We start from the raw sequence: 13,726 nt of genomic DNA, 5'->3' as shown, positions 1-13,726 counted from the left end.
TTAAAATAGCTCAATTTTCAAGCTCAAATACAATATTTTTTTCAAGATTTTAAAATTTACACCATAAACTAAAGTAGTCAACCATTTTTCCTCAGGTATCCTGAGCTAATCTTTACTAATATTATAAAGAGAGAGGACAAATTTTTGTGTGTTTATATGTTTGAGGTAATCTCCGGAAGCACTGCACCTATTTGAAAAATTCTTTCACTGTATGAAAGATGCCTTCTCACTGAGTAACATAGGCTATAATTCGAAAAAAAATCCGATAAATAGTTCTTTTTTATTAAAATTTAGGCCCAAATTTCACGTAAATTGCCTACTATTGACTATTAAAGGAGGGAAAAATTACATGCACATATTAATATTATATATCGTTGAAAAGGGTAGAACTTTCCGCGTTCTAAGCAATTTGTTTCGATGCTCTAACTTTATAACGACGTGAGTAATTTGCGTTTTTAGCTTGAACTTTTTTAGGCTTAGCTGAAATTTAGGCACTACTTTCTTCATTAAATCTATCAATAAAAAGTGAAGGAGTTGTCCCACAGTTTTCTTTTTGACACCATTGAAAAAAGCGACATTTTTTACTCCAGAAATATCTCGACCTATGGTCGAAAACATTAGCTTCTATCTTCAAAGGAAAAAAAAGTTACAAGCGTTTTTAAATCAATTTCGAAATATGTCATTTTGATTCAGGTTGTCAACTATTTTATTTTCATGTTTCCACGGTTACGCTTTTTGAATCCATTGTTGCATTTAATATCTTAAACTTATTTTAATTCATGTTTCCATGTGCTTTTTGAAGACTTCATTTTGTACTATGTAGAGATTAAAACAACTTGTATTTGTTGGTTTGAAAACAAGTGTGTTTAACAAATGTGCACTTTTTTTTTTTTGCAGATATGGAAATGCTATGCCAACAATGCTTTATGCCTCTGTGAATCCTGAATACATGAGTGCTGGTGAGTTAGTCCATGTGCTTTTTGTTATGGTAAAAGGCATTAAATCCTTCATTTTTGGCACTTTGTTTTTGAGAAAATATTACTTCAGTTGGACTCTCTTAATATCACCATGTTTATTATGAAATCTTGGCTAAGACAAACATTTTGTTCGTTATGTTTGGTTTGCTATTCAATTACACTACAAATGTCACACTTTATTCGTACATTAAGTCTTGGCTAAAACGAACAAAAATATCTCACATTCTCATTAAAAATGTTCGTAATTGAAAACTTGAATTTTTTTTGCAGTAATTTTGCATTATTTTGTGACGTTACAGAGGGTCCATTGTTTGTGAACATTTTAATTTACTCAGAGATGAAAATGCCTATTTTCTATTGTGGATCAATCTGTTCCATGATTATCAATTATCATCTCCCTTTTTCAATCTTTTCCAAAAATATTCAATTTTAAAATATAAATTAAATGTTTCTGAACATACTCATAATTATATTACAATGTGCATATTAGCAGTAATAACTAGTAATATATATATTTTTTAAACATAGGATAAGCATTTCTTCATTTTTTTTCCACTATATCACTGATTTATGTTTGCAACGAATAACAGCTGATAGGAACAAATTTGGATTTTTACTTTTGGTATTAACCTAGTTCAACTTTATATTTTTAATGACTATAACACAGGAATTTTTATAATTGGGTGTGGTTCAATTTCTTTTCATAAAGCCACATAGTATGCAAATTTTTACCTTACATTTCCTTTTTAGTTTTTATTGTCCTTGAAACCGTATAGAATGACTAAAACACAAGAATTTTTACAGTTGGGTTTGGTTAATTTTCTTTTCAATGAAGCTGCTGAGTATGTAAATTTTTATCATATATTTTCCTATAGTTATTATTTTTCTTAAAACTTATTAATTAACTTGTTAATTTTTAATGCTTACTCTGTTAGGGAAAAAGCGGTCACTATGAAAGAGTCAATTAATTAAACGAAATTTTATTCATATCCATCAATTAGTTTGGTTTATTTTTGGAGAACTTATGATACAATTAAGGCAGTGAGAAGCAAAGGGGTGTAGTGGCAAAATTAAAAATTTGAAGATAACCAGTATAAATAGTAGGTGAACATCTCCTCTGTCTTGGGACAATAGATAGCACTAGTAGCCCTAGTCGGTGCTGCTGTGCAGCATGGTTTAGAAAAACTTTTCAATGAAAGTTTACCTAGAACTTCATCTTTAAGCGCATTTTACTCAAAACTTGGAAATATTCACTTAATCCCTTTGCTTCTCACTGCCTCAATTCTTCTGTACAGTATTTTCTTGAAACTGTTTTTTGTAAAAAAGCAAAATATTTAGTTAATTCATTTTTTTGTGGTAAATGTTTTTTAGTGTACGAACCTGACGAATGGGAAGTTGCGAGAGATAAAATAACATTGATTCAAGAGTTGGGACAAGGATCTTTTGGCATGGTTTACAAAGGAGAATACAAAACTGAGGATAGAGGAAACATAAATTGTGCAGTTAAAGTAAGTATATAAAGTTATTATATGCTGCTACAATTCATAAACCTGTTTATGCTTACTGAAATTGATATTTTCTTATTGAAACATACTAATTTGTAGGTCTATGTTTAGGATTAGGGCAGAGTTTCCCAAACTGTGGTCCATGCCAGGTGGTCCGCCGTGCTATAAAGCTAAAACGTTAAATATAATTGAGGTTTGCCCGAACCATAGTTAATAATTAAAATCCTAATATGCCATAGAAGTATAACTCATATGAAAAATGAACACACTAAAACTATGTTAACAGTTTACTAACTTCAAAAGTTCATTTTTATTAGTAAACTTGTAGAAATTTGGTGATAACATTTTTATTCCTATTTGAATTTCAAATAGAATTTTACTTGCATAACTCTAAATAATAATGTAAGAAATGAAAACTGGATAAGAGCTCTCAAAAATATACAGAACAATGAATAAATAAATTTGAATGAAAAAAAGTATAAAAATATATTAGAAAAAAATAGATTTAACTGTGTCATTTTTTTTTTTTTTTTTGCGCATGCAATTGGACTGGGGGGGGGGGGGGTCTGCAAAGTCTGCAATTTTACTGAAAGGGGTCCGTGGAGGTTTGAAGTTTGGGAACCTCTGAGTTAGGATATTTTTTTTAGAACTATGCTCAAGTAGTACTCAACATTACAATATTTATCCAAGAAAGATAATGGATGAATATTAAACTCTTCTAACTAGTTCCATTAGACTTACTCTATTCTGAACATTCATGGCACAGAATGAAAGTGGTAAGATTATGGAGGTGTTCTTTTACTAGGCTTATTGGTGCATGTACCTCAGCAGGTTAATTTGTGTCAAACTGCATTATTTGCGATATTGTCTGGTACAGAACTCCTTAAAGGAACCCAGTACTTGAATGGAAGTTGAACTATTAAGAATAGAGTGTCTTATTCTCTAGCTTTGGACAAAAATTAGTCCACCAATTTTGAATGAATTTGTATATTTCTTGAATCATGATTATTTCTTGAAGGCTTTGATTTATTGTTTGTGTATACTTAGAAAACTTTAATGAGTTATTTATTTATTTTTTTAGACTGTTAACGAATCAGCTTCATTAAGAGAAAGGATAGAATTTTTACAAGAAGCCTCTGTTATGAAGTAAGTTATAATTTCAAATAAAAACATTGCTACAATCTTTCATCACTTACATATGAAATTCTTTGGCATCTTGTATTATTGAAAATAGTTATTTGTCATGGGGGAGAGGTGTCAAAGAACAAAATGTGGTCTTTAGTGAAGGCTTTTATCGGAATGTGTTGACTAATTTAAATAACAACCGTTGCTAATTCTAGCATGTTTTATAGTTATTCATCTTTGATTATTTGGTAAAGTCGTGTTTTGTACATCATTGTATTCATTCTTGCTTTGAAGTTTTTAAAAATTAAATGTCGTGTTTTAATTAGTTTTAAATGATTGCATATATCTAAAATACATTTTTCAACAAATATCAAAGGTACGACTGTGGTATGAATGCCTCCAAGTTAAATTTACTTTTTTTGAAAAATTGGAATTGATTGATTTTAAAACTTCCAGCAGGATTTGCATAGTGCAATATAAAAAAAGGTCACATATGAATTTAAAAAGTGGTCAGAGAAGTCTGACTGCGACAGGAAGGTTCGGATTCGAATCCTGGCTCGGGCATGGATGAACTTTCTCCTGTCCTTCCTTTATGTGAATGTGTTGTTGTGCTGTGAATAGTTGCCTACCCTGTAATCGGGTCCTTATGGCATGTTTGTAATGTAGAAGTCGGACTTCACATCAAATTATGGTGCAGTTGGAAAAGTAAAGCAGCGCACCCCAAACTGCCAGCCTAGCTGGCACATGACAACAACAAACAGCAAAAGAAAGGGGGGGGGGGGGCACCATGGTGTTGTTTTTCAAACTGCCTTTGATAATAATGCTATGGAAGCTAGTAAAAAAAAGTTCAATCTTATTTTTCATAGTTTAACTAGTAGTTTACTTTAGTTATTAAAAAATCATATAAAAAATTCTGTATTTTTACTTATTTCTTCCGAATTTTTTTGTAATATTTCTGCATTTTTGGAGAAAGGAGTTTTTAGGTTTTAGATTAGGATTTTTAAGGGGATTGTTTATTTTTTTATTAACTTTCTCTCATTCAAACGGGGATTTTAAGGGACTAATGTTCTTACTCTAATCGGTTATAGGATTTTTAGGGACTGTTGTCATCATTGTGATGAAGAATTTTACACTAAATTTCTCCTGTTTTATTCAGGCCTGAGTGCTGAACATTGATGTCCTTTTGACCAATAGTAGACTGTGCGATGCCAGCTCCTATTTAAATAAATACAATCTAAAAATATATTAAAACTGGGAGCTTTGTTGTTGTTTTTTACTGTCATTTTCAACAGCATACTGCATCATGTGTTGATTATATTTTTATAAAATCACTAATGGTATGTTTTTATATGTTACATTGTCATGCACATAATTCCTGGACTGTTCTCAATCATCTGCAGTTCTAAACCACCCCCATTACCCAATTAATTAGCATTTTACTATGAATAAAATCTCTGTATCACTAATTAGAAAAAAAATAGCTTAAAACAATGTAACATTATGATTCAACCAATTCAGCCTTTTGCATGATAAAAAAAAAAAAAAATTATGAATATGATGCTTTGAGGAAGTTAGTTACTAAAATTATAAGAAATTAAAGAAAATAATTCTTAATGTAATTATATATGTTCTGCTCAAATTTCTTTGTTTTTATCACTCCATTTACTTATTTAATTTTCTTGTTTATAATAGAGCTTTCAACTGCCATCATGTTGTAAAATTGCTGGGAGTAGTTTCTAAAGGTCATCCAACTTTAGTCATTATGGAGCTTATGGGGAAAGGCGATTTGAAAGCGTATCTGCGATCACGTCGTCCAGAAGTAAGAATTGTGATTTGCTACAATGTTCAGTTTCTTTCCTTTTATTCAATAATCATAATACCAAAATGTGCTACTTGTTTATTTTTCAAATAATAAAAACTTTCTTTCAAAATTAATTCTTATAAATCAAGGCAGGAACCCTCAAGTTTAGAGGTTCATGGTTTTAGTCAGTAAGCAAAACCATATTTTTCCATTACAGGTACATTTTTAATCCTGGTGATAACTTTTCTTTTTATTTATTGTTGGCACATTCGTTCAAAGTTACATAAAACTATTTATTTGTTCTAACATGCATTATTTTGTCTTAAATTACTTATAAACAAATCAAACCTAAAAACAAGACTAAAAGATCCATTAAATTTAAAAAATAATCTGCAAAATGAAAGACAAGCTATTAAATAGTATAAAATGAAATGCTCCATTAACATGTAAAATAATCGGCTAAATAAACACACAGAGTCATAAATAAACATCAGAAGTTCCATTAAAATGTAAAAATAGAAAAAGAAAAGCAAATATTGCAAGGATGTAAACATTTTTTAAAATTTTGGCCAAGGTAGAAAGCAAACAAGTCGCCATGCCACTATAACGAAAAGTACTGGCAAAACTAATTGCTTTAGCTTATGGATTTTCTTTGAGTTGTGTTATTGAAAAATTGAATCTCTTTAAAACTGCTGGAATTACTTTTCAAAATACGACAAAGAATTGTTAACCATTTTACAGGATGAATTGAATCAGACTTTTGCCAGAGCCAATCCTAGCAGGTGTGCACTGCACAAGGGCGGCCAAAGCAAGGGGTGGCCGCAGGCCGCATCATGTAGTTCTTATAAGCAAGAAAAATTTCTCACAAGATAAATTATAATAAGTCAAATAAATATGCTGAATTTTAAATGTTCAATTTAGTTTGTCCATTAATATTTGCTTTTTACACAAATGCTTCATTTGGTTGCAAAATTTGTGACAGAACCAGTGATCAGGCATGGATATAGGGAAAGGGAAATTCCCCCCTCCTGAAGCATGAAAGGGTGCCTTTTAAAAGGAGCACCGAGGGCGGCTACTAATGTTTACCCTCCACGCTTTTATAGATTTAAACAATGAAGACATATTTTATTTATAAAAAAGAAGCTATACTGATTAGGTACTCTCGCAAGCATTTTAAACAACAAATTCTGTGTTCAATAATTGTGGATGCGTGGAAAGAAAGTGGAAAACTGCGACAGCTTTGAAAGTCAAACATATGAATGACAAACTAAAATTTTGTAACTTCCCCCCTTTACGGCAATTTTTTCTTATTATAATCCCGAATGAACTGTCCGGTTTCAGATCAGGTAGGAGGACAGGACTCTTGCCCCGGGTAGCAAATTTAAACGAAGCTCCAAAACAAAGATCCAAAATGATGCCATGATCTCCTTGACGAGACTAAAGAAGGCTTAAAATTGCGTTTCTAGGACTTTAATTTCAGAAAATTTTGCTGGTTGAACCACTGATCTTAAGTCTCTGATTCACAATTAAAATTATTTATTAAGTCCTTTATTCACTCCTTCCACCTTAACTTAATCAAACATAGCCTAAAAATGTTAGCTCCAAAATCCAAAATGTGTTTTTAGAGGACAGCCCTTCCTACTGTCATCAAAAATTGCTTAATGACATTTTAAAATTAGGCCTTCTTACAGAAATTTGAAGATTTATATAGACATTAAAGATTAGTTAAAATATGCAAATTACTCTTGAGGGGCGGCACATCAGGTCTTTGCACGCGGACGGCCGACACCCTAGGATCGGCCCTGACTTTTGCACCATAAAATTGAAACCTCTTATTCTTAAGTTGAATTGAAATGTGTAATGATTTAATTTTGCGAATTATCAATGAAATATTACAGCAATCATTGCACTCTTTCTTGGGAATCATAAGTCGCAGTGATTAAACTTGTTTTAAAACTTTTGTAGGAAAATATTGAAAATCCTGATGTCCATGCTCCTACACTCAGAGAAATCTTGCAAAATGCAGTTGAAATAGCTGATGGCATGGCATACTTGGCAGCCAAGAAGTTCGTCCATCGAGATCTTGCTGCTCGCAACTGTATGGTATCCGATGATTTGACGGTGAAGATAGGAGATTTCGGCATGACTCGAGACATTTATGAAACCGATTACTACCGTAAAGGTGGGAAAGGGCTTCTGCCTGTGCGTTGGATGGCTCCTGAGTGTTTGAAAGATGGTTTGTTCAGCTCCCAATCAGATATATGGTAAGTTTCAATGTAAATTATAAGTCAAAGAAAAACATATCTTCTGCAGGAAAACTCGCCTTTTACCTTATATTGATTGGATTCCTCTGTTTTAGAGTTTTTTTTTTTTTTTTTTGTACAGTGAAACTTCGGTAAGTCGAACCTGGATGAGCCGAAAACTTCGATCAGCCGAAGTGAATATTTGTTCCCGTCAAAAATGAATGGAGAACTAATGTTATACAATTTTGATTAGAAAAATTTATCGAGTCAGAATATTCGATAAGTCGAATTTTGTTTCTTGACTGTTGTCAAAGTTTCTTTGGAAACCTTTTCTTTTTTTTCTTCTTCCGAAAAAGTATGATCAGAAAAAAAGAAATTGGCGCCATTGTGTCGCATCAAAAGGCGTCTAGACAAAGTGGATCAAATAAATCTCTAAAGTCAATCATTAGCACATAATTTGTCAAGTTTTTTTTTTTTTTTTTTTGGAATTATTGTTTTCTTCATTTTCTTCCACAGAAAAGAAAAACCTGCTCATGGGGGAAACCAAGACTTTGGTTTGGTTAGCTCGAAAATGGGACTTAAAATTGACAAAGAGGGGTGCGTATATTTGGAATTATGGAATAATTCCACTTTTAGTGTAAACGGGTTAGGAAGGGTTATGAACAATTTTTGGGTTTTTGCGGCGTTCTACCAAGCGGCCGATCTTTCCAAGACTAACTTTTTTCTTTAGTTATTGTAAAAAGCTGATGTTTGTGGTGCCGTTTCATTGATTCTTGAACGTTTGGAATTGAACTTTAGAATAGACTAATAGAATAATTAAAATTTTAAGCTACCAAACAAAGTTGAATTTATTCCATTGTAGCGTAGCCAAGAGGGAAATTTCATTAAAGTTTGATGTCTCTCTAAGTTTTCAACAATTTTAAAAAATCGAAAAAAAAAAAAAATCGATTGGCGGTGCTCTCTCTTTGATACTTTTCCTCCTTCTTTGATACTTTTAAAAGTATCCAAGAACTATTTAATGAAAGAACAAATTTCTGCTGAAAGGAATGTTCCATAACAGATTTTTTTTTTAAATATGTTTTTTTCCCTGATAAGTAAAAATTGTTATATCTAACGTAAAATTATAAATTTGTTTTCCAACCTATTCAAACTCTGGAATTCATAGCATCATAGTATAGATACATTGATTAGGTCAAGTATATATTGTCACCTTAGAGCAACAGTAAGACATCTAATCCCAGGAATAACCTTCTGATGCTTTGAGGTGACGATATAATATCTTTGATACATTGTTCTACAATTTTTTTGCCGATATTATAAATTTAATGGTTGTCAGTGGTGGTATTTTATATTATTCTACAGTTTTGGTCTCGAATTCGATAAAACGAATTTTCGATAACTCGAATTTTTTTTCGCATTCCCTGCAAACTTTGACTTATTGAAGTATCACTGTAATTCAAAAAACTTTCTGTGTTCTGCCTATTTTATTCATATTGGGGAAAAAACAATCTTTGTTAGGGAGATTTTAAATTATTTTTTTAGTTTTCATTGCTGATTCCCCCCCCCCCCTCCCCAACAAATAGTCAACGCTCTTTTGAGCAATCTCCCATTACTACAAACCTTCCAATGTAACCACTGATGCATGAAGTCCTGTCTGCTTTTTCCATAGATGCAATGTTATTTTGATGTTTGTAAGAACATCCACACTGAATCATTTATTTCAATATAATGTTAGAATTTAGTTTAAAAAGTTTTCAACTCTCTAGACCATCTATTCAAAAACTAATGTTTAAAAGTTTTGTTTCTAAAAATCCAGTATTTGCATCAGTGGAAAACAAGCCCAAGAAATTTTAAGAATGGCACCCGAATGATAGAAGTTATGATTATTATTATATAAAGTTATATTTTTTGGATGAGTCTTAAAAACGTTTAGCTTCTACTGTATTTAAATAAAAAGAGCAATTACTATATTTTGAGGAAAAAAAAATCAAACGAAGCAGAAGAAAATCATGGTTTTTAATTTAAGAAATACTGATTTCTGTTAGTCTTTTTTCAATGTGTTCTGTCATTAAATGTGTTATTTTTATATTATGTGTAATTTATGTATAGTATTGTAACATAATATTTAAAATAAAAAACACTGTACTGATTTATTATTTTTTGGTTCTCTATAAAAAGAAAGAACTTGTAAAATTATTTCATTATTCTAGTATTTTTAATTGCGACTAAATAACACACAACATATTAATTCTTGTTTTATTATTATTTTTTTTGTAGGAAGTAAAATAACTTCTCTCTCTTCAGTGTATCATAAGGAACTATTTCATTTCTCATGCTGTGCATCATACGATTTGTCTCATAAAATCTGTACAGATGCATTAATTTAAAACTGATGATTATGAACATTTCCGTGAAATTTTCATTTATTCATCTTTGCAATTCAATAATTAATAATTATCACATTTTTAGGTCTTATGGTGTTGTTTTGTGGGAGATGGCAACCTTGGCATCCCAACCTTACCAAGGTTTATCGAATGAACAAGTTCTGCAATTCGTGATGTCTGGTGGAAAAATGACAATGCCAGAAAACTGCCCCGAAAAGCTGTATGTTCAATTTCGTTCGTAAATATCTTACATGTTTAATCCCTTCCACATACTAGATAATATGAGGTGGCATGCACTGTAAACAGGGGCGTAGCTAAGGGGGGGGTTTTGGGGACAAAACCCCCCCCGAAAAGTTAGTCTCAAAAAAAAAGAGAAAAAGAAGAGAGAAGTGAAAGAAAAAAAAAGAAGAAAAGGAAAAAATTCCAAGCGATTATACATATATATATATATATATATATGTGTATATATATATATATATATATATATATATATATATATATATATATATATATATATATATATATTTATATATATATATATATAAATATATATATATATATATATAAATATATATATATATATATAAATATATATATACATATATATATATATATATATATAAATATATATATATATATATAAATATATATATATATATATAAATATATATATATATATATATATATATATATATATATATATATATATATATATATAAAAGAAGTAACCCCCCCCGAAAGTCGGGTCTAGCTACGCCACTGACTGTAAATGCATAGCTTGAAATAGAAGCTCCCCAATCTTATGAAAGCAAGGTTTCTTTTTTTTAAAACGTGTGTAATTTTGCATCATGCAATTCCTAAAATCAAATCAACTTGCAATGAACTATTTAAACAAGGTTCAAAACAAGTTACTTTTTATTAAAAAAAATTGACAATCATAATTTTATACTCAGTCATCATTTTTTACTTGCTTTATAGATAAATATATTGTAGAATATATTTATGTATCACACAGGAAACTTTGCTTAAGCTGCTCAATAATTTTTTAATTTCGCTTGAGCGGCACATTTTGGCAAGTAAGACAAAAAAGCTAGGCACCAATGACATCTTAGTTTTACATCTCAATTTAAAATCAAAATATTTAAAAGTAGTTTATAATAGAAATTACAATTTTCATATTCCATAACCTAGTTTACTAATTTTTCATTTTTAGATAAAAAATATTGACATTGTGTAAATTCTATTAACCTCTGCCGAGTTTTATTTTTAATTTCTTTGGTAGTTTTGACTGTTTTTCTTCTTTAATTAAAATAAAAATTTTGATGATCTTTTATCCATAAGTAATGGTTTTAAAATAATATTACAATCATACACAATATATTCTGATGCATATCTTAAACTTAATAGAAGAAATCTTTAATGTCCGAGTGTCACATCCATAGGTGCAAGTTGTGAGATGAGGCTAGGACTGAAATTTTTTTCACCAGATCGAGATCTCAAAAGAGCACCTCATTGGGAGGTTACTTTAATGTAGTTTAGCCTCAAGTATTTATTCCATCAAAAATTACGCATGATTGTAAAATAATGTGACTTTAGCTTATATTCAGACATCTTCAGAACAACTTAAGATACTTTAAAATGTTGTTGAGTTCTGTCTTATCCAAATTTCTTTTACTCAAATAAATTACTTATGAAACTTCAAGCAGTGTCGATATGTTACATGACAGTCACCATTTCCCAAAAAAATTCCTTTTTTGGTACATTTGTTGAATTTTTCTGCAACTTTGGAGACAGTATGACAATATTTTTTTTAACAGTGGCTAATGCCTCTTCTCATTAGGTGCAGATGTGTGAACATTCTCATATTTTATCATTTGAAAAAATTTAATTTTCATTTGGTAAATTGAGAATTCTTCTCGTGAAAATTTAAGTTCAGGGCACTCCTGTACTCCACTATCCACTTGGCATCACATTTTTTTCATATGTGTGTCTTTATTAGATTTATTAGGCAAGTTGATTTAAAGGTACAGTCAAATATCGATAACTGGAATATTCCTTCATCTCGAAGTTTTCATTTTGTCCCAGATTCTTGTGGGAACTTCTCATAACTGGAACTACCAATAAATCACTCCATTTTTTAGCCGAATAAAAAGTTTTCCGAAACCATCTTAAAGTTTTATGTAAAACTTTCACCAATAAGTAGCATTCATTTTCCTCATTTTATTTCATCAGCTATGCTCTGATGGACCTTTGCTGGAACAAAAATCCCAAGGCCCGGCCAACCTTCGTGGAGCTGATCGAAATGCTTCTTCCAGATATTGATCAGGTGAAATTCAACGAAGTGTCCTTTTACTTCACTCAAAGACAAGAAACAAGCGCCAAAGAAAACGAACTATGCGATTCGGCCACTGCGTCCACTCCCATGAGGATCCAGTGGATGGAATCCCAGAACTCCAGGGAGGACTCTGACAACGAGCCAGAAGTGACTTTCTTTCCTCCCACCAGAAATATCTACCAAACGAGCTACCCAGAGGACAATTACCATGACGAGGGTGCGAAGGGGGACAGCCGAGCTTATAGTGTTCATTCCAATGATGGCAGCAAAGGCATGTCTGCCACATCCTCTGATGACAGCAAGGGTAGCAAAGTTAGTAGCGTTTCCAACGGAAGCATTGCCAATGGACACGTCTCTTTCATACCCGGTCGAACTACAATGTGTTGATCTTCATCAGTGTCTGACTCATACCGGTAGTAGAGAGTGCGCAATTCATTTATCACATCCGTTGTGTGTACTTTTCATTTGGTGCTGTTTCAGGAAAATCAATGTTCAAACTCGGGGGGTGATCCAGCTTGCTGATTATGGGCCGTGCGGCTTTCACGGCAAATATTCTATCCTGTTCAATGTGAGGCACTCAGAGCTGAAGTGGACCACGTCCATGAGCTGTAGTTCTGAGGTAAATCAAGATAACTGTTTATTGACAGTAGTTGAATTTGTAAGTGATTTGGATGATAAATATCCTTCGTTGTTTGTTGCAGTTTTAAACTAAGCTGAACATTAGTCATAGTTTGAAAATTCAATAACAATGATTTACAAGCAGCGATTCAATTTTCGATCAGAAATAGGTTTGGACTTGGACCACTTTAGCTTTGAATGCCATCACAAACATTGCAATATAGCTGCTTCTTTTTTTTTAACAGTATGTGCTTAACATGGTACATGCATGCTGTTTAAAAAAAAAAAGAGGCTATATCGGTAAGAAGAGGATTTTTAGGTGAAATAAAAAAAAAATGTGTTTTTTCACTCAACTTTGAAAGCAATTCAATTAGAGATCTGTTTGAATTATTAATGTAACGAATATTTCTTATGCCAATTCAGTAGTCTGTCAGTCTTGAACCCAGGGTTATTGAAGGCTAATTTGCTCTTGATCAAAACAAGCTGGATTACCTTGTTCTGTATGCATCATTATTGCATTACTTCATGTTTGTGTTGTTTTAATTCTTCCTTGTACATAAGACTGCATGTGTGTCCTCTGATGTATATGTTTATACATATTATTTATGATCATGTACAGTTTGTGTTTGTCGGCAATGATTCCAGGACAAAGTAAATACAGTAATGTTTCTCCTGTGAACGTGGTAGAATGTTTTTCTTTTTAAACCTACACTTAATTTTTTATTTCCTTCCCATTTC

At 31.5% G+C, this 13,726-nt stretch overlaps 1 protein-coding gene across 1 annotated transcript in view; it reads left to right on the top strand.

Moving 5' to 3' along the window:
* The window catches only part of LOC129216231 (insulin-like peptide receptor), a 239,765-nt gene extending 226,584 nt beyond the window's left edge, over nucleotides 1-13,181 (top strand). Inside the window, exons 19-25 of the mRNA XM_054850429.1 lie at nucleotides 898-959; nucleotides 2,349-2,485; nucleotides 3,564-3,628; nucleotides 5,300-5,426; nucleotides 7,374-7,672; nucleotides 10,121-10,255; nucleotides 12,268-13,181. Of these exons, the coding sequence (XP_054706404.1) occupies nucleotides 898-959; nucleotides 2,349-2,485; nucleotides 3,564-3,628; nucleotides 5,300-5,426; nucleotides 7,374-7,672; nucleotides 10,121-10,255; nucleotides 12,268-12,757 (1,315 nt within the window). The 3' untranslated portion in view covers nucleotides 12,758-13,181. The remainder of the gene's footprint in view (nucleotides 1-897; nucleotides 960-2,348; nucleotides 2,486-3,563; nucleotides 3,629-5,299; nucleotides 5,427-7,373; nucleotides 7,673-10,120; nucleotides 10,256-12,267) is intronic.
* The last annotated feature ends 545 nt before the right edge of the window (nucleotides 13,182-13,726 follow it).

The sequence above is a fragment of the Uloborus diversus genome, chromosome 2 (genome assembly GCF_026930045.1).
Source record: "Uloborus diversus isolate 005 chromosome 2, Udiv.v.3.1, whole genome shotgun sequence".
In the NCBI taxonomy this organism is placed as follows: Eukaryota; Metazoa; Arthropoda; class Arachnida; order Araneae; family Uloboridae; genus Uloborus; species Uloborus diversus.
Note: the sequence above shows the minus strand (reverse complement) of the source record. Positions and strands in the feature narration are given on the sequence as shown.